The following is a 20,184-nucleotide window of genomic DNA, read 5'->3' as shown; positions in this document are numbered from 1 at the left end:
ATAATCAAAGGAGACGGGGAAGGAAAGGGACAAAGGTCAGGATATTGAAATTGAATGACTTTAAATATCTAGGAAGTGTAATAATGGAGAATGCAAGATCAGAGGCAGAAGTTAGGCAAAAGGGTACAACATACAATGGATTGTGGGAGGTGCTTTACACACCCATATTGACATATGCAACAGAGATCTGGACAGCGGCAAAAAGAGAGGAGAGTAGAATCCAAGCCACTGAAATGAAATTCCAAAGACGTATATTAGGGAAAGTGGGGAGAGGTAGACCGAGACGGAGTAGAAAAGCTAAATGGGAGAATTGAGAAGACCAGGCTAAAATGCTTTGGACATGTAAAGAGAATGGAAGATGGAAGAATACCAAAACAAATGATGGAGGCAAAGTTCGAGGGCAAAATGGCAAGAGGGAGACCTAGAGCAAAGTTGATTGGCTCATAAAGACTAGTTTAAGAAGAAGGAATCTGGACACACATTAAACAAAAAAAAAAGTTTTGCATCACCTCGGTTCCGAGAATTCCAGAACCTGTACAGAAAATTGGAAAAGTGATCAACATAAACATCATTTCCACCCTTTTTATTACTCATGAAAACCACACATTGCATGTTGTCCCACCATAGAGCGAGACGTTCAGTGGTGGTGGACCAGATTGCTGTACACACCAGTACCTCTAACACCCAGTAGCACATCCTCTTGCCTGTATTCGTCATGCCATATTATTCACAAGTTCATCAAGGCACTGTTCATTCAGATTGTCTCATTCTTCAACAATGATTCAGCATGGATCCTTCAGAGTGATTGGTAGGTCACGTCGTCCATAAACAGCCCTTTTCAGTCTATCCCAGGCATGTATAATAGGGTTCATGTCTGGAGAACATGTTGGCCACTAGTCGAGCAATGTTGTTATCCTGAAGGAAGTCGTTCACAAGATGTGCACGATGGTGCCATGAATTGTCATCCATGAAGACTAATGCCTCGTCAATATGCTGCTGATATGGTTGCACTTTTGGTTGGAGTATGGGATTCACGTATCATACAGCCGTTACGTGTCTTCCGTGACCACCAGCGGTGTACGTCGGCCCCACATAATGCCACCCCAGAACAGCAGGGAACCTCCACCTTTCTGCACTCGCTGGACAGTGTGTCTTACACGTTCAGCCTGACCAGGTTGCCTCCAAACACGTCTCCAACGATTGTCTGGCTGAAGGCATATGCGACACTCATCGTTGAAAGAGAATGTGATGCCAATCCCGAGTGGTCCATTTGGCATGTTGTTGGGCCCATCTGTACCGTGCTGCATGGTGTTGTGGTTGCAAAGATGGACCTCACCATGGATGTCGGGAGTGAAGTTGCTCATCATGCAATGTATTGCTCACAGTTTGAGTCGTAACATGACGACCTGTGGCTGCATGAAAAGTTTTCTCCAGCAGGGTGTCATTGCTGTCAGGGTTCCTCCAAGCCATAATCTGTAGATAGCGGTCATCCACTGTAGTAGTAGCCCATGGGTGGCCTGAGCGAGATATGTCATCAACAGTTCCTGTGTCAATCTCCTCCATGTCCGAACAACATTGCTTTGGTTCACTCTGAGACACCAGGACACTTCCCTTGTTGAGAGCGTTCCTGGCACAAAATAACACTGCGGACGTGATCGAATAGCGGTATTGAGCATCTAGGCATGGTTGGACTCTAGACAACATAAGCCGTGTACTTCCTTCCTGGTGGAATGACTGGAACTAATCTGCTGTCGGATCCCCTCCGTCTAATAGACTCTGCTGATGCATGGTTACTTACATCTGTGGGCGGGTTTAGTAATTGTGTCTGTGATAAAATATCCACAGTCAACATCTGTCTTCAGGAGTTCTGGGAACTGGGCTGATGCATGTGTGTAGTTAGAGAACAACAATGGTGGAAAGATGGTGGAAATGGAGCAGTGCCATAAATGCCCCATCCTGGCGTTATACTGGATAATAGGAAAGGCAGACAAATATACAGATTAAGTTTCTATGATTTCTTGCCTGTTGTTAACCTTGGCTTGGTCCTCATTCATTAAGACTTCTTTGGATTTCCAGAGTATCATGAATTAATGAAATACTGGACTGAGAGAGAAATGGGGGGGGGGGGGGGGGGGGGGTTAGTAGTGGTAGTAGTAGTAGTAGTAGTAGTAGTAGTAGTGTGTGGGATGACTTTCATTTAAAATGTCCATCAAAGCTGGCTATGGGTCTTGATGTTTGCAAAATAACTCATAATAATTTGTATCTTTCTGCAGGAAGCGCAAATTTAAGCGTATGGCTGTGGACGTGGTGGATGCCGGTGTCGACTCAGCCGGTGCTGGCCATGCGTCATTGCCCGTCCCACTTGCAGCTGGCAAGAAGAAGCGCTCTGTTCGCCATGTGGCAAACTGTGAGAACAGGTGAGCTGCAGTTTCACTGCTAGGGGAGTTGCACTCTTACCGCATGGTATGGCTGTTTGTAAGTTTGTGTACAAAAATAAGCAGCTCTACACCTCTACAGCCTCAGAAATAGGTGTTCAGATTTGTGCTTAATGTGCTATGCTTTCAGCATTTGCTTGAAGTTATTATTTGTTAGCAAACTTGGTATATTTGTGTTTGAACAAGATGATCTTGTCAAATGAATGTCAAGCACCAGCAAAAAAAGAATTTTATTACACAACATTAAGATAACACAGTTAATGCCAACACAAGTTTTTAAAATATGTGATTTGACAGTTTTTATTTTAGGATCATTATTTATTATGGTGCAACTAACTTTAAAGTGTCAAGGTAATTTGTAACATGTCTTTAGGGATTCAGAACTGACAGTTCTCAAGATCTTGTCCAAGGATATTGGAGTTGTGGTTTGCATCTATGTTATGAGCATTTACACTGTATTTCAGTCACAGTTGTGACCATTATTAGCTTCAAAACTGATATGGTACAAGGACTGCTCAGTAAAGACTGAGAGAGTTTTTTCAAAAGTAATGGAAGTGCCTGTGATCTGACAGGTAGTTTCCTGATTTCAAACTTTCTCAGATAGCATGTTAGTACATTTTGAGAACCTTTTGAAGTTTGCAAGAGCAATATTATGCAATAGAGTTGTGCATTTCATAGCACAAGACTACTGATTCGGGTATGTTTATAGATGGTCACAGAGCTCATAATGATTTTGCAATGTCTTGTTGTGCATATTGCCTACCTTGTAGAGATCAATATCAGCACTGCATCTGCAGCCTGTGGTCCATAGATTACTCTGGGCTATTAGAGATCTAAAAATTGCTGGTCTGATAAGCATGTGTTGGCTGGTTGGAATTGCAGACTTCAGATTGCTTTTTAGAGACAGAGTTGGGTTGAAGTTTGCATTTGGAATCAATATTTTCAGCGTGAATGCTTTGGGATGGCAGGGTGGGGGACAGTTTCACTGCTGGTGATTCATAGCTGTGTTATTATGATATAAAACTGCAAAGAGTGTGTACAGAATGTGATCAAGAGGAACAGTTTTGTCTAAAATCAGTGCATATTCAAAAACAAAATTATTACCTTAGTGGTTCACACCTCCCTCTACTTTCTCCCTATGATTTTGGCTCACTTTGGGCCATATGAATATCGATTTCAACTTTTCCAATATTGTTTCATTCAATCAGCGTGGTTGCTCCCAATCTTCTGAATATGTTGCTCCAGTTTTCTTTTTGTGTTCCTGTGGAGGCGGTGTTTTGAAACCTTGTCTTCGTAGGATTTCTTTCAGATCATTGTGGATATCTTTGAGCCGTTTGAATTAGAGAGATTTTTTTCTATGACATCTTTGAAAAATTTTCTTTCATAGCTTGTTTTCATTTCTCTGAACCAGATACCTGTAAAATATTGTTTTGGATTGACTTGTGGTTGCATTCAGTTTTGTTGTATAGATCATCATTACTCATCATCCTGTATTGACAATTATGTTTTAGTGGTGGCAGTAGTTTTCATAGGATATTCCTCTTCCTCTTTTCCAAGTTTGGCAAAATCAGACAGTGGAAATTCCTGGATAAAATAAAGATGGTATGGAAGGATAGATTGCTGCTCACAATGTAGCGCACGTACGCATTCACTCACTCACAACTTGCACATATATGGCCACTGTCTCCTGTCATTGCAGCACTGCAGTCAGTATTCGGTGCCTAGAGACAGTGGCTGTGTGTGTGTGTTTCCTATTTTGGAAGATGGAGTTTGTTTATCAGTCTCTTTCATTGTGCCTGTCTGTGGCTTAGTGCCTCCTCTGTACGGTTGAGTAGCAATGTGTTCTTTCCATATTGTCGTATTGTCCACATTCTGTTTTTCAGATTTGTCTTGTAGTAGTCAGATCCCGGCATTCAGTTGGGGTGTAACTATTCTGATTTTATCACTGTAATGTGGTAGATAAACTGAAGAAATCAGTCTGTCGCATATTTGATGTACACAAACAGGTTAGTGGTTTTAACTGTCTTGCTATCATCAAATCCGTAAGAGGAAGAGGGGAGACATACAGGTATTTCAGAATTAATTAAGCACGAACATGATCTTATTACACACACACAGGACAAAATTAAGCTAATTACCTTTAAAAGAACGGTGATTGTTAGCGTACGAGGCTGTAAACTGAACTGTTTAAGAATGTGTTTAATGTGATTCTAGAACTTTTTCCAATGTCATTAATAACCAAATAGTTAATGGTTGAACGACCAGATATCTGTGTCCAATGAGCACAATATTTCGGGAATTGACCATGCTGTCATCACCAGGTGAGTTTATGAACTGACTGCCTACGAGTTGGTGCAGGCCTTTAATGTCATCCCCCCCTCCCTCTGACTTGCCGCTCTGTCCACAGTTCGTGCCCAGAGCAGGAGCACGGCTAGCTTCTCCTCTCCCTGTCCCACTGAATCGCCTCTCCATCCACAGTCTGCGCCCAGGGTCATGTGCCGGTGATCCCGCCGCTGTTGCTCCCCCTGCACCTGAAGTCAGTCTGTTGTAGTAAACCCCTTGCTCTTATTCTTCTTCAGTTTAAGTGTTGGTTACCAGGTCTTACTAAAGAGCAGCCTCTGTCACGATTGATCAGTTGTTCTCAATAGATTCTGTAATAACACAGTCAGAACCGTAGTGTGTTAGCAATCTGTTCGGTGTAATATCGACAGGCAGAGTTCTGTGACTGCCGGACTGCCGACTTGTTTGGCTGCTGCATTCCAGTAAGCCGTCAGTATTCACAGCACCAATCTTTGACAGTGTGCACCGTATGACCTATGTATGTCGAGCCACATTGGTGTCCATAGTCAGAGGTCGACCTTGATACTGCCGAGCGGTAGCCTGTTTCAGCTGGTGAATGGAAGGCAGTCTCCAAATGGTGTTTCTAGAGAATTCATCGTATATTTCCAGATAGTAGTCCACAACATGAAAAAAATACGGTGGCTGTACCTTCCTAAAACTCCTCTTCTGTTTCCAGTTAATGCAAGATATCTGTGTCTCTGACTTTGCCACTCTGTGTAGCCATTCTTCCAGAACACTGTCCTCAGATGCTGACATTCTTGACTCAGACTGTCATTGTCAGAGAGGGTATATTCCCTGTGTACCATGTTTTGAGCACACTGTTCCTCTGTGCCGAGAGGTGGCAGCTATTTACATGTAGGTATAGGTTGATACGTGTCTCCTTACGGTATACGCTGTGACCCAACTTGCCGACTGCTCTTCTTTTTAACAGGACGTGCAGAAAGGGGAGCACTCCATCCATTTTGACTTCCGTGGTAAAATTGGTGTTCTGGTGTATGGAGCTGAGACGTATGAGGAAATCATTCAGCTTGCGTCTTCCGTGTTGCCGTATGATGAAGATATCGTCGACAAACCGGGGAAAAAACCTGTCGGTTACCATTGCACTGATTGCAGGGCTTCCTTCTCGAAATGTTCTGTATACGTGTTAGTGACAACTGTGGAAGTGGATTCCCCGCAGCCACTCCTTGTGTCTGCTCATTGTAACTACCACCAAAGAAAGTATGTTGATGTCAAAACATCCCTAAAAAGATTGGCAGTCTCTAGGTAAAATTTTTACAAATGCAGTCCAGTAAAAAGTGAGATAATATCAGGTAATATCTGCACGGTATTCGCAACTCCGTGGGTTTTATTGGCTGCCTTAATGACTTTAAGCTGAAGGATTCTGACATCCTTGTGAGTAACACAGAGGAATATCAGGAGGATGCTGCCTATCTGTTTGTTCTATTTTGTGATGCAGTATTTGGAAAGACAGTATGGATTCTTCAGAAACACCGAGTGAAGATGGTTTTCCACCCACTGGTTGTTGGTGTCAAGCGTGGCCTCGGACTATGGAAGTCTGTGATCTATCAGATCCCCTGCCAGTGTGGCATGACACATAGGTCAGACAGGTGTGTACTGTCAAAATCGCTACCGTGATGGCACATCGGACTACAGCTGCCTAATAAGTCAGCAGTCACAGAACACTGCCTCTTGGAGTTACACGGAACGGATTACTGCCGTACTGAAAAGTGACACTGGTGACTAACTTCCGAGACTGTGTAACCGGAGAATCTGTTGAGATCCGAGTGAAGGAACAACTGATTAATCGTGGTGGTTGCTACAGGTCTGGGTATCTGTACATAGTTTGTTTAAGAAGAGAAAGGAGATATCTCACAACTGAATGACTTTCGGGCAAATGGACCAACAGCGGAGAGGCTGCCGGCATGTGTCTTGGGTGAGGACAGTAGAGAGGTTGGTGCAACAGCAGAGAGACTAACGAGTCGACAGAAGAGTCAGAGGAGGTAATAGCCGTGTGTGAGCGTATGCCTGTGGGCCATGGACGGAGTAGCAGGTTGGAAGAAGGGATGGAGGAGAAATAAGCTCCGCGCCATCTTCTAGGCAGTCAGTTGATCCGCACACCTGGTGATCGCAACATGGTTGCTTGTTGAAATATTGTGCATGGTGGATGCTGAAAACTGGATGTTCACATGCGAACCATTTTGTCAGGAAATGAGTAAAAGTTTCTAAGCTTCATGTCAGTGGAAGAACAGTTAGACTTACTAATGATCATCAAGTTTCTCCCTTTTTAGTGTGTTTTAAAGAGACCATTATGCAATGATGTGCTGATATGGGAAATGAAGACAAATAGATAGCTATGAGCAATGAAATAGTGAAGGTTGGAGAGGATGAAATAGGCAAAAGGCAAGGCTGGGTAGAAATCCTTGAACAACATGCGGGATACTGTATTTACCTGACTAAACAAGAAAATATAAAACTGTAGCTAAGAAAATGGAAAAACAAATTTCTAAAAAGAAGTAGACCAGCAGAAATTGAAAAATGCTAAACAGGAATGACTAGAGGACAAATGCATGTCTGTTGAATAATCCACAAATGTAGGGAAGGTAAAAGCTGCCTTTAGGAAACAAGAGTAAAGTGAAGCAGCTGTGCGGATATGTAGTAGTCAGATGGCAGGCAAGCTGCTGCTGCTCAAAAAAGGGAAAGGTGGAAGTTAAATTTAGAAGTGCTGTACAGGCTGTATGGGAAAATTTAGAAAGGGGAAAGAAAGTAAATGAAGATGAGATGGAAAGTATGATACTGGAAGAAGAATTCAACACAACCTTAAAATACTTAAGTCTTGACAAGGCCCCTGCTGTAGAGGCCATTGCCTAAAATTATTGAAATCCTTTGGAGAACCAGCCATAATAAGATCTGAGGTGAAATGATCAGATTTCAAGAATATTACAGTAATTCTAATTCTAAAGAAGGCAGGTGCTGACAAGTGTGAATATTATCACACCTTCAGTTCAGTTAGTTATAGTTGCAAAATAGTGACACAGATTATTTACAGAAGAATCGAAAAGTTGGTATAATAAGCCAACTTTGGGGATGACTAGTTTGGCTTCTGGAGAAATGTAAGAATACATGTAGCAATACTGACCTTCCAACTTAGACCTTAAAAGATAGGTTGAAGAAAGCAAGCTTAGATTTATAGCATTTTTAGACTCAGAGAAAGCTTTTGACAATATTTACTGCAATATACCTGATTGAAAAACTGAAGGTGGCAGGGATAAAATACAGGACGGGAAATGTTGACAGCTTGTATAGAGAGAAGACTGCAGTTATAAGAGAAGAGGGGCATGAAAGAAAAGCGATAGTTGAGAGTCTTGTGAGACAGGATTATAGCGTATCTCTGATGTTATTCAGTCTGAGCTGTAAAGGAAACTGCGGAGAAATTTGGAAAAAGAATAAAAAAGACGACATTGTAATTCTGCCAGAGATGGCAAAGAGCGTAGAAAAGCAGTTGAATAGAATAGACTGTGTCATGAAAAAGAGGTTATAAGATGAACATTCACAAAAGAAGGGCAATGGAAGGTGGTCCAAATGAAATCAGGTGATTTTCAGGGAATTATTTTAGCAATTGAGAAGCTAAATAATTTGATGAGATTTTCCATTTGGGCAACAGATGATGGCTGAAGTAGAGTGGATGTTTCTAAAAAAAAAACTTTTTTAGCATTTAATATAAAGTTAAATGTTGGGAAGTCTTTTGACACAGAGCAGTATAACTGGAAAGGGAATAGAAACTTTTGAAATGTGGTGCAGCAGAAGAATGCTATAGATTAGCTGGATAGGATGTACTGTTTCAACTTGGGAAGTACAGAAAATTATGGCCAATGTTATTACAAGGAGGATCCGTTGATGGAAGACACACACCACGGCAGTGAGGAATTTTCATTTTGATAATTTGGGGAAGTGTGAACACCAAGGCTTGAATACAACTGGCAGGTTCAAGTGGATGCAGGCTGCAGTAGTTGTTTGGAAGTGAAGAGGCTTGCACGGGATAGAGTAGCATGGAGAGCTGCATCAAACTATGGCTACAACAGGCATTTTTTTTTTTTTTTAATTTCCATCTTTTAGATGTGACAGTGATTGTAAATTAATCAGTAATCTGTTTAAGTAATAGATATGTGTGAGGAACTGAATTATTACGTTTACTTAAGTATTAGGGTCTGTTGTTGAAGTGGCCTCACTCTGTGGTAATGTTGCAGCTTTACTCGAAATACTTATATCATTGTGTCACGGTGTTCACAAAAGCCTCTGTACGTCAAATGTGACTATAGATTACTTCACATGTATCTTACAGTGACATATGAGGCCCCAAAAAGAGTGGTAGTCTATTGCAAAAAGCAATTTTCAACTTTATGTTTCAAATCATCTCATTGCACACTTTTGTTTGCAGCTGCAAAGAGGTGTTACAGTGAAATTTTCAGAGATATTTTTTAAGCACAGCAGTTGACAGTCAGCTAAACGTGATGGAAATCATCACTAAGCTTTTGTATAGGGTCCTTTCTCAAATAAGCTAATTTTCTTTGGTGTTCCATAATTTAGCTGCTCGTCACATGACTGACTTTACAGAGCAACTATTTTTACCTCGGCACTGATAGAGTTCAAAATGTTGAGTAAGACAATTGAGAGGCCAGAGCCCTAGTACACCTCTGTGGTTTTTAGACCAACCTTCACATTGACAGCTGCTTTACCACTTGGAAAGGACAGCATAGACACACATTATTTATATCTTTTTTGTGTTATTCCAGAATTTTGTATTTAGACCGCAGACTAATTTTCTTTATACAGATTCCTTCTGTGCTTTAACTGCAGGTACGGTAACCTGGTATGTGGAAAGCGCAAGAGGAGCATGCGAGAGCGCAGTGTGGACTGCTCGGGTGAGCGTCGCGGCAGCAGAGGTGGACAGGTGGAGGGCAGACGCGGGGCCGGGCACGGCCGGCAGCTGCTGCGGCCCCCTCAGCCGCTCACCCCGGCCCTCGCCGGGGCGCGCGCTGCAGCTGTCGCTGACGTCCCGTCCACCAGCCGGGGTGTACTCGGCCTGCCACCGATGGACGTGGACGGAGGCCTGGAAGTCGCACAGTGGTGAGGCCTTCGGCGAGACACTCGCTGCTTCGTTTCTGCTGCCATAGTAGGACACTGAAAGAAACTGGATAAATCCTCTTGTAATGCTTCCTGTGCTGATGTCGAGTGGTAAATATTGTCAGTCTTTAGGTGTAATGGCAACTTGTGCAAAAATAACGGGTGTAGCTACTTGTCTAAGAAAGAAAGAAAGAAAGAAAGAAAGCAAGCCGTAAGTCCCTCCAAGGTTTCAGAAGACAGCTGGACAAAAACTGCATGACACACAGTAGTCTGAGATGTGTAAGCATTGTAACCTCTGATCACTTTGTGTACATGTAATTTGTTAGAAATGGAGGGTTTGTTTCGTAGCACTTTGCTTCAGAGATTTGGTGAGAATTCCCTTTTTATAATTTCGGAAATGCATTTATTCAAATGCTAAACAGCTAAAACTCATTTATGAGGTGCTGATTTGCAGATAATTAAATGATTTGCCAGTTTTATTACTGCAGAAATTGCATAATTTATAACAGTATCTTGGTTCTGAAATTTACAAACGAAATGATGAGTGGACTGCTTTGAACATTGAGGCTGTGAGTGGGCTCAGAGTGTGCATGTGTACAGCAAATTCCACCTACTAAATTTTCCTTATGTGCTTTCTCACACACCAAAGTTGCTACATTGTCCCATTTTAGCAACCGAAACAGGTTTAGGGTTTGCGTTGGGTGGAGTGAATGAGAGGAGAATGTAGATGGGGAGGATAGGGTGTAGGGTGCACGACTGCAGGTGGAAGGTAGAGGGAGGGAGGGAACAGGACAGGAATGTCCAGGGTATATACGATCCGGGACAACCGGGAGATCTGGGAAAAACCCGGGAATTGTTTAGAATTCCGGGAATTTTTCATTGTTTTCATTTTCAGCTAAATTTTTGTGATTTTTGACTAGTAAGAACCAATACTCTAACAAAGGATATTACTGTATCCAGCTACTGCAGAATAATACTGCAGCAACAAAACATAAAAAAACCACTTAAGTTGCAAAGGAAATGCGCCGTATACAACAACAAAACACAGTGCTCATACAAGTGTCTGCCAACAGCACAATGTGTCGAAGGCTTAGTAAGACTATGCGATGCTTCATAATAACAAATTGCTTCTGATGAGCGTGACGTGACAACTGTTCAAATTAGTCGTTTGAGCAGTTGCGGGCGGGCTCTTGGGCATGCGCAGTTCACTCGCGTATGAGTAGCATCTTCTCCCACTTTTGTTTACAGAAGTGTGGCTGGGCACCACTACCTAATATTGCCCCGGTTCGGAAATATAGTAAATCTGGGGCTGATGCACAGAGCAGTCAGAGTTGTGGTGGGTCGTCTCCATGTGATCCGTGTTTACATTCAGTGATTTTGTTGTTTTGTTTTCGTTTATTGTTCTCACGTTAAATGATGATGAAACGGATTTTTGTGGCCAGGAGCTATCAAATGAATTAAAATACGTTCGCTTAGTAACGGAAGGCTAAAATATGTTATTAGTTTCAGATTTTATTTCCACTTTCCTGACAATCAAGCATTAATGCCTTGCAGGACAATGAAGTTATTTTTGTCGGTTTGCTAAAGAGATTTGGCTTTTATTAATCTTTTCTGCTGACGCAGTCAATTTATTTGAAACGAAGTGTTCAATTTTACACTCTTGGCTGGCTTCAACTGTTTGCTGCATTTCAAGTGCATGTATGGCATTATACCATAATAAAGAACCAAACATGAGATAATACAGCGCTGGTACTCCAAGAAAATTTACATCCGAATATGAACATACGAAAGCGCACTTTAAGCCGAATTATGCATTTTAGTGTGGTTCACGAGATTCCAATGCTTTTGAAGTATCCTCTGGTGTCTTGTTTCTTTTATGACATAATGTTTTACATGTACGAACATATGGGCTTCCTGCATCGTCGTAGCTGTGCAAGCACAATGACGCCTGTTATCTGGCGCTCTCTTGCAACTGCTGAAATGAACCTATTTCTAACAGGTCGCGGGAAAATATTGCGAATGGTGGTTTGAAAACCGTTACATTCAAAGCAAATTTCCTTTTGCGGAAGATGAACTATGTGCGAGAATGTGCGATGAATTTCTTAAATCACAAAGCGTTAGACTCCATTTAAAAATAACTCTTTGAGGACGACCATTTAGAAGAATTTCGAGCCCAGATCAGACATTTACGTCGTTATTAAAAATTTTACTGGCACATTTGTATAATGTATCTTAATTTAAACCATGAACTTTTCTTATTTGTGTGCTCGCGCTAGTTAAGAGTGATTTTGCTATTGGCTGACTACATCACGTGTCCTATGCTGTCATCAGCGGATGAGATCAAGTGACATGATCTATGACTTGCTTACAAAAGCTCATTGCATTCTCGATTTCAATGCTTTGGAAAGTGACATGCGATGTTTGGTGGAATTCAAACTTATACCTTCGTAATACGAAAATATGCAGCTTACATGCCCACCCCCCCCTCCCCCCCCCCCCCCCCCCCCCCCATCCGCCCGCCCTCCGGACGGGGGTTTCGTTTTCTAAAGTGCTGGGAAATTCTACGTCGGTATATAAAACCATAAACATTCAAAGGACTGATGAGTTTTACAGTGCCGAGGAAGAGTATAATGGTTCAAATGGCTCTGAGCACTATGGGACTTAACTGCTGAGATCATCAGTCCCCTAGAACTTAGAACTACTTAAACCTAACTAACCTAAGGACATCACACACATCCATGCCCGAGGCGGGATTTGAACCTGCGACTGTAGCGGTCGCGCGGTTCCAGACTGTAGCGCCTAGAACCGCTTGGCCACCTCGGCCGGCTGGAAGAGTATACTGTCACTTAACACGGAAAAGTGTATTGTTAACCGGGAAATCTGGAAATTTTTTTTCCTTGTCCATGTATACACCCTGAATGTCGCAATGGAGAGCTCGTGCTGATGCCAGCATCGGGAGTTGTGTGTGAAAAAGGCAGAGTGGGAGAGGGAACACTGGGAGGGGGATGTGAGAGTGCAGGTTCAGAGGGTGAAGTGGAAGGCCCAGAGTTGGATGTGGGACACAGACTAGTGGAGACTGGCAATGGCAGGATTGCAGCATTTACTGTAACCACACAATTCTTGCCTGCATAGTTTGGTGAACCTAGAATTGGGGGGAGGGGGGGGACATGTGTGAAGCAGCCATTTGTTTGGGCACACAGTGGTCGGCAATATGTTGGGTCAAATTGGTCTTTCGACCATGATTTGGCAGCTGCCATTCATTTGGATAGACAGGTGGTCGTTTTTTGTGCTTAGGCAAACTGCTGTGCAGAAGTAACAGTAGAGCTGGTGAATGATGTGGCTGCTTTCACAGCTGGCCCTGCCTCAGATTGGACAGCATAAAGCCTCTGACGGGACTGCAATATGATGTGACGAGTGGACGTATCGGACAGGTCCTCGACAAGTATTATGAGAACCGTGTGATGTGGGGTGGTATGGCAGACCGGGATATTTCAGCAGCTGGGTGGGTGGAATTTACCACTTTCAGACGGGCAGGAAGGATCCCGGTAGGATGTTTCTCATTTCCAGGCACAACTTTGATCACACTTATATCGCACCTACTTCCTACTTGTGGCCCGATGGGTCACTAGAGCACTTCTCCATAATGTTGCGCATTCACTTCTAGCACACATTATGAGATATGCTCATCTTCCTTAGTGCCTTTCAACAAGTTTAAGTCTGCCATTTGCTTACCCTGTGATGAGTTTATATGTTTATTGGGCTTTATATTGATTCGTACTCTTACCAGTAGGTGTTTATGTAGTGTGAGTGTCTCCAGTTATTTACCACTATAAATGTTGAGTGTCAGGAAGTCGTTTCTGAAAGTATTTGTATGGAGTGTAGCCACGTATGGAAGTGAAACATGGTCGATAAATAGTTTGGACAAGAAGAGAATAGAAGCTTTTGAAATGTGGTGCTACAGAAGAATGCTTGAGATTAGATGGGTAGATCACATAACTAATGAGGAAGTACTGAATAGGATTGGGGAGAAGAGAAGTGTGTGGCACAACTTGATGAGAAGAAGGGACCGGTTGGTAGGACATGTTCTGAGGCATCAAGGGATCACCAATTTAGTATTGGAGGGCACCGCGGAGGGTAAAAATCGTAGAGGGAGACCAAGAGATGAATACACTAAGCAGATTCAGAAGGATGTAGGTTGCAGTAGGTACTGGGAGACGAAGAAGCTTGCACAGGATAGAGTAGCATGGAGGGCTGCATCAAACCAGTCTCAGGACTGAAGACCACAACAACAAAGATTTTTGGTTACTGTCGGATTCTTTCTCACGTTTATGGACATTGTCTCAAATTTTTAATGTAGGAGGGAATTCCCATTTAGTACTGTGATGGCTGTTACGAATAGCAATGCCATGTTGAGGGGTGTACAACAACATTTAGGTAACATCTTAAGTAACAGCTCATTACTCTTGCTCTCAACTGACAGAACAAAATCAAGAGGCAGACTCCCAGTTCACAATTCACATTTACAATTCAATAACACCCCTTACAATAGCCCCAATAAATGGCCATGACCATTAATAAAGAAAATAGAAAACAGCACCACGGAAATTTATAAAATTTAGCTGACATTACCTGACTGCTTGTGTACCACAAACGAAAGAAATACCCGAAGGTTTAAGGTGTATAATGTCATTTACATTTCTTTTGAAACAGCACATTTGCTACCTGTACACAGTCTTTGTTAATCCAAGCACTTAGGCCATTATAATTTTAAAATCCAGATTTGTCCTTACAAAAAATCAGCACCAAGCAGTAATCACTAAAGGTTAGGGGAAACGCTGTTTAATCTTAGTGGGGCCAACTGAAACAAGCAATAGTGGAAATGTTAGCAATAAGACAGCTACCAGTTATCGCAAATGCTCTTGGCAGAAACCACAGCAATTGCCTTTTGGCAACATGAACTAATGTAGAGCCTATGATGATTAGTCAGTAATGAGTAGGAGATCATTGTACAAATTAAAGAAAAAAGTCCAGCGTTACATTGAAGCCTGACAATAGCACCTGCTTGTGCACGCATCATTGTCCAGATTGCAGTACATCTTACAACAACTACCTATTAACAAAATTTATAGGACAACAGGTTTCTGGCAAGCCAAGAATACAAGAGTGTGTTTGATGCAATTGATCTCCATTTCATACAAGTCGATATCAAACAGAGTTAATATGTTGGTGGTGATTCCAGTTAAAGAGACCAATTTCCCAGCAAGTCAAGGCACATGGCACTAAACCTTTGCACCACCACTGTGATGGCAGATTATTTTTCCTTGTTGATGGGTCAATAGGGAAAACCACTCTTGGAAATGTGCTCCATTTGTCACAAACCTTGGAGCACCCAATCAGTTGCATCTGGTACATCTGCTGCTCCAGCCTCATTCATGAGATGCATCGGTGTGTTGTTTGGCCAGTGTACAAATGGCGCGGGGACGTCATGTAATTGAACTGTCACGAATACACTAAATGGAAATTTATGAAAATTATTCTGCTTGAGGAGGTGATGAGCACATATTAAATCAGCTCGCATAAAGTTTGATGTTGATATAGAATAACAATAAGACCCTAAGTACATTTGGAAGGATGTGGGCCACTGAAAAGTACTAAACTGGGCTGCAGTAACTGTGGTAGGTTCTGTGCTGTTGGGGGAACAAGTGAGCTTACATAATGTTTTCAAGTGTATCCCGATATGTTTAAATGGATTGCTTTATAATGATTGTGTATTATTTGTATTTTGAACTGGCAACACATTTCTTTTGCAGTGACATGGTAAGCAGCAGCAGCATTAGCAGCTCAGAAAGCGAGACAGGTGTCTGCACTAATGACGAGGGGCGTGAAGGTGACTATTCGTATTTATTTATTTAATCTGTAGTCTACACAATTAAGCAACCATGTTTTAGTTAAGAAAATATATAACTGCAAAGTGCTATCGAAATTCTTCATTTTCACTCCTTTTATTCGTTTCGTGCAGTTCAGTTACTTCCAAGTATTTGTCTTTACTACAGCTTTGTCATATGCCATACTCCTCTTTCTTTTCTTTTTTTTATGGCATACACTGTTTAGCCAAAACATAATGGCCATCTGCTTACTAGCATATCAGTCCACTTTTGAAATATAATAATCCTGCATGGCACAGGTTCAATACGTTCTTGGTACATTTCAAGAGGTACACAACATTAGATGTCAACGCACAGGTCGTGTAGTTCTTGTAAATTGTGGAATGGATCTGGTGCAGCTCAGATGTCTTGTGTTCCGTTTGTATCAGGTGGGTACAGAGACAACAATGTGATTTCCTTATTGTGCTTCTCAATCCACTGTAGCACGATTCTGGCCTCACAACAAGGACAATTATCCTGCTCGGAGATGGGTGAAGACGTCAAGTGTGATGGGATGCATGTTTTGTGCAATTGTATTTGTATAGTCCACAGATCTTGTGGTATCTCAGATTGCTCCCATACACCCCCATAACGTAATACTATATGTACCAGCCCATGTCCGTGATATGGTGTGTGTTCCGAGTAGCTGTTCACGTGGATGACGGTGTATCTGAATGTGGCCATCATCCCAGTATCACAAATAACACGCTTCATCTGAGCGAGCTTCAGATTTGCATCAGTTGACTGTCTGATATCGATGACCCCATGCACACTGAATCGTAGTTGATGGTGTCATCAGACAACGCTCAAACATTTAGGCGTCATCTGCTGTGGAGCCCCATGTTCTACAGTGTGCGCTCTGAACGATGTGCTCCGAAACACTTGTGTCTCTACCGGCATTGTACTCTTTCGTCAGATTCCCCCCAGATCACAGCCTATGTGCTTAATTAAGCCAACGAGTCTCCGACCTCCCTACCCTGCAATGAGATGGGTACAGCCAAGACATTACTAGAATGGTTCCCTATTCGTCTCTGCCCGGCTTATAAACAGGTACTGTGCTCACCATGTCATGTCTTTGTAATACCTACGAACATCGTTCGATCTCACCGTGGGCAGTGGCTGTAGTATTTTGGCTAAAAAAAATACGTATATCTTGATACACATGTATTCTCTCAGCCTTGCTCCTAAAGAGAAAAATAGTTGGAGGGATAGAAAGCAGGATGACGTAAATTACAGTAATTTTCCCCACACACGGCCTCGTGTTGTGTAGCATGGGGCACTTCTGGTAGCAGTATCACTTCCTCCTTTCCTGTCCCATTCCCAAGTGGGTAGCGTGGTGTGGGAAAACTGCTCCATGTGACGTCTTATTTGTTTCATTTTTCTCATCATGGTTAACTTGCAACATGTCTGTTTTAGAAAGTAATATGGTGTCGTGTCTCTTCTTGTAGTTACATTTTCAAACACACTCTACAACATATGAAGCTTCTATTTCAAAGCCTGGAACTGGATTTTCGTGAGCATTTCTGTAACACACTCATATGATCCGAACAATCCTGGCTAGCGTTGCTGCCTCTGGATCACCGGGTCCCGGGTTCAATTCCTGGCCAGGTTGGAGATTTTCTCTGCCTGGGGACTGGCTGTTTGTGTTGTCCCCATCATTTCACTATCATCATCGTGACAGTGGTCAGATTGGACTGTGTAAAAATTGGCACTTTGTATGGGCGCTGATGACCCTGCAGTTAAGAACCCCACAAACCAAACAGTCATCATCATCATCCAATCATGTGACAGAATATACCACTCTTTGTTGGAGCTCCCCCCCCCCCCCCCCCCCCCTCTCTCTCTCTCTCTCTCTCTCTCTCTCTCTCTCTCTCTCTCTCTCTCTCTCTCTCTCTCTCTCACTGTCTTGTCTCTCTCTCATTGAATGAGTGTTTTGTGAGCCATTTCTTTCATGGATGACTGCATTCTGCAAGCTTCTTTCAGCGAATCGCAGCCTGGCATTTGCTTTTAATTCAACTGGTTTGATGCCATTATCCACTTTAGGTTGCTCCAGATAGTTACTCCTTCACCAAAGGTCATGTTTATTTACTAACTGACTAGTTTCTGGGTTTGCCCATTGTCACAAGCCGTGTATTTGTGTTTAGGATTGTTTGTTGTGGACAGTTGTATTTATGTTAACACATCATCACTGAATCCTGGTCCTTTAATCAGTAGGCTCGCATCTATTCCTCAGCTGGCAGTGTGCAATTATCGAGGAGCACTGTATTGCACAGGTTGCCGATGTTGACGGTGCTCCGTATCCCGTGGAGTGGATGGGCAGAATGAGCTGAGTTGCACAAGATCTCTCCTTGCGGAAACCTTGCTGATTTTTATAAAGGATATTTTTGTTCTGCAGGAAAACTTTAATGTTTAACCACAAAAATGATCTGCAATTCTACAGCAGATTGAAATTAGTGATATATTCCTGTAATAAAGTGCATTTGTCATAGGACAGTTCTCAAAAATGGGAGTGACTTGTGCTTCCGACCACTCGGTACCCTTTGTCACTCTAGCAACCTGCCATGAACGGTGATAGAAGGGGAACAACGTGTATCACATAATGTCTGTAGAATATCACAGGTGTTTAGTGAAGTGCAAATGCTTCTCTGCCATTCAGCGACTTTGTTTGCTTTATACTCCAATCCCTGATCCCGGTACCTGCCATTTCGGCATTTGTGGGATGTTTGAAAGGAGGAATTATATTATGATCTTCTGTGATAAATCAGTTATGAAAGACAAAATTAATTGTTTCAGCTTTCACTCTCGTCCACTGACTGTGAACAGGCCCTTTGAAACCAATGCTGCCGTCATTCTCAATCCTGTAGCTATCTTTAATCAAGTTTAATTTGCAACATTTGGATGAATTATCTGGGTAAGGTTGTATTTATTCAAGTAGGAATCCTTGGATGGAAGTGTAAAACAGTTTGAAGAAAAATGTTACTAGGATAATAATAGTAAACTGCACTAGTTGCCAAACAGTTTAATTTGAAAACTGTGGAGAATCTGTTTTGGATTCCTCAAGTTTCTGAAAATGTGTTGGTGATATAGCTTAAGATTCCATATATCACGTCCTGCAACCATTCACCCTGATGTGTTCTTGTTTGCAAGTAATTGACAATAAAAAAGAATTTCATTTGATTAACTAGAACCTTGAAGGTTACACTATTGCAAAACAGCACAGTAGTCTTGTGATTAAGTTGTTTGACTGATATGCCAATGTCGAGGGTTCGAACCCCGTCAAGTGCAATCTACATTCTTTATGTTGCCATCGAAATGACCACATTATTTCTATTCAATTAATTGATAAATATGACTTTCTTCATCTCTAATAATTTGTCATGTCACTTTAATCGTCTTACTGTGGTCTCCCCCCCTCCCCCCTCCCCCGCTCCCCCCCTCACGTTTTGCTTCCTTTTCTTCTTTGTTATTTGGAATCTTTGTCGATGTGATTTTTAGTTACTTTTACTTATCTGTTGTAATATTTTAAACATTTAAAAATAGTGGTCTATCAGTTAAAAAACAAAAGACAAAATCTATTTATATTGGCTGTGCAGTGGTGTCAAAAATTTATTTTTTGTTTTATGATGAACATGTTTTTTGATGGTAATCATTATACAGACATTTAAAATATAAATTCTTCTTGCACCATGAACAAAATGTTGTAGATGAAGATTCAAACAAAAGATTTTGTAAATAAAAAAATTCAAGGAAAATGAGTAATAGAAATAACAATTGCAATAATGCAGACAAAATTATAAAATGATGAAGAGGAGGAAATTTAAATTAAAATAAATGCCTGACAATAATTAAAAACACATGCGCAAAGATTCCAAGTGATAAAAACAAAGAAAGGAAGTAAAAAAATAAGTACAAATAAGGATGTTAATATGACAATTAAAAAGAGGTGTTGAAGGACAAGAAATGGTAGAAAAAACATTTTAAACAAATAATTGAGTAAAAATAATAATTTGTTATTTCAATACTGATGTTAAATTAAGAGCACTTGGTGGGACTTGACCTCGCAACCTTCTCCTTACCAGCCAAGTAACTTGACTACTAGGCTATAGTGTCATTTTGAAACTGACTGCACTTTCAAGGCTCTAGTGAATCATAAGAAAATCTGAAATTACTATTCATCAATTACTTGCAAGCTAGGGCCTACCGAGGTGAATGGTTGCAGGGTGTGATACCCAGGACTCTAACCTCCACCACCACACAATTTCGTTAAGTCGATACCATCCCTGAGGACTCCACTTATTTGCTTTAAAATTGGCTCCTCAAGGAGACAAGAAGCACGTTAATTTAACACGCTTGCTTTTTCCACT

The 20,184-nt window shown here is 41.7% G+C and overlaps 1 protein-coding gene across 3 annotated transcripts in view; it reads left to right on the top strand.

Annotated features, from left to right (window-relative positions):
• LOC124550907 (G patch domain-containing protein 2) overlaps positions 1–20,184 on the top strand; it is a 142,640-nt gene that overhangs the window by 86,249 nt on the left and 36,207 nt on the right. For all 3 annotated transcript variants that reach the window (XM_047125695.1, XM_047125696.1, XM_047125693.1), the window contains 3 exons: positions 2,274–2,417; positions 9,630–9,899; positions 15,707–15,783. In XM_047125695.1, coding sequence (XP_046981651.1) covers positions 2,274–2,417; positions 9,630–9,899; positions 15,707–15,783 — 491 coding nt within the window. The remainder of the gene's footprint in view (positions 1–2,273; positions 2,418–9,629; positions 9,900–15,706; positions 15,784–20,184) is intronic.

The sequence above is a fragment of the Schistocerca americana genome, chromosome 9 (assembly GCF_021461395.2).
Source record: "Schistocerca americana isolate TAMUIC-IGC-003095 chromosome 9, iqSchAmer2.1, whole genome shotgun sequence".
Taxonomy (NCBI): domain Eukaryota; kingdom Metazoa; phylum Arthropoda; class Insecta; order Orthoptera; family Acrididae; genus Schistocerca; species Schistocerca americana.
The sequence above is the reverse complement of the archived record's forward strand: the minus strand, read 5'-3'. Positions and strand labels throughout refer to the sequence as shown.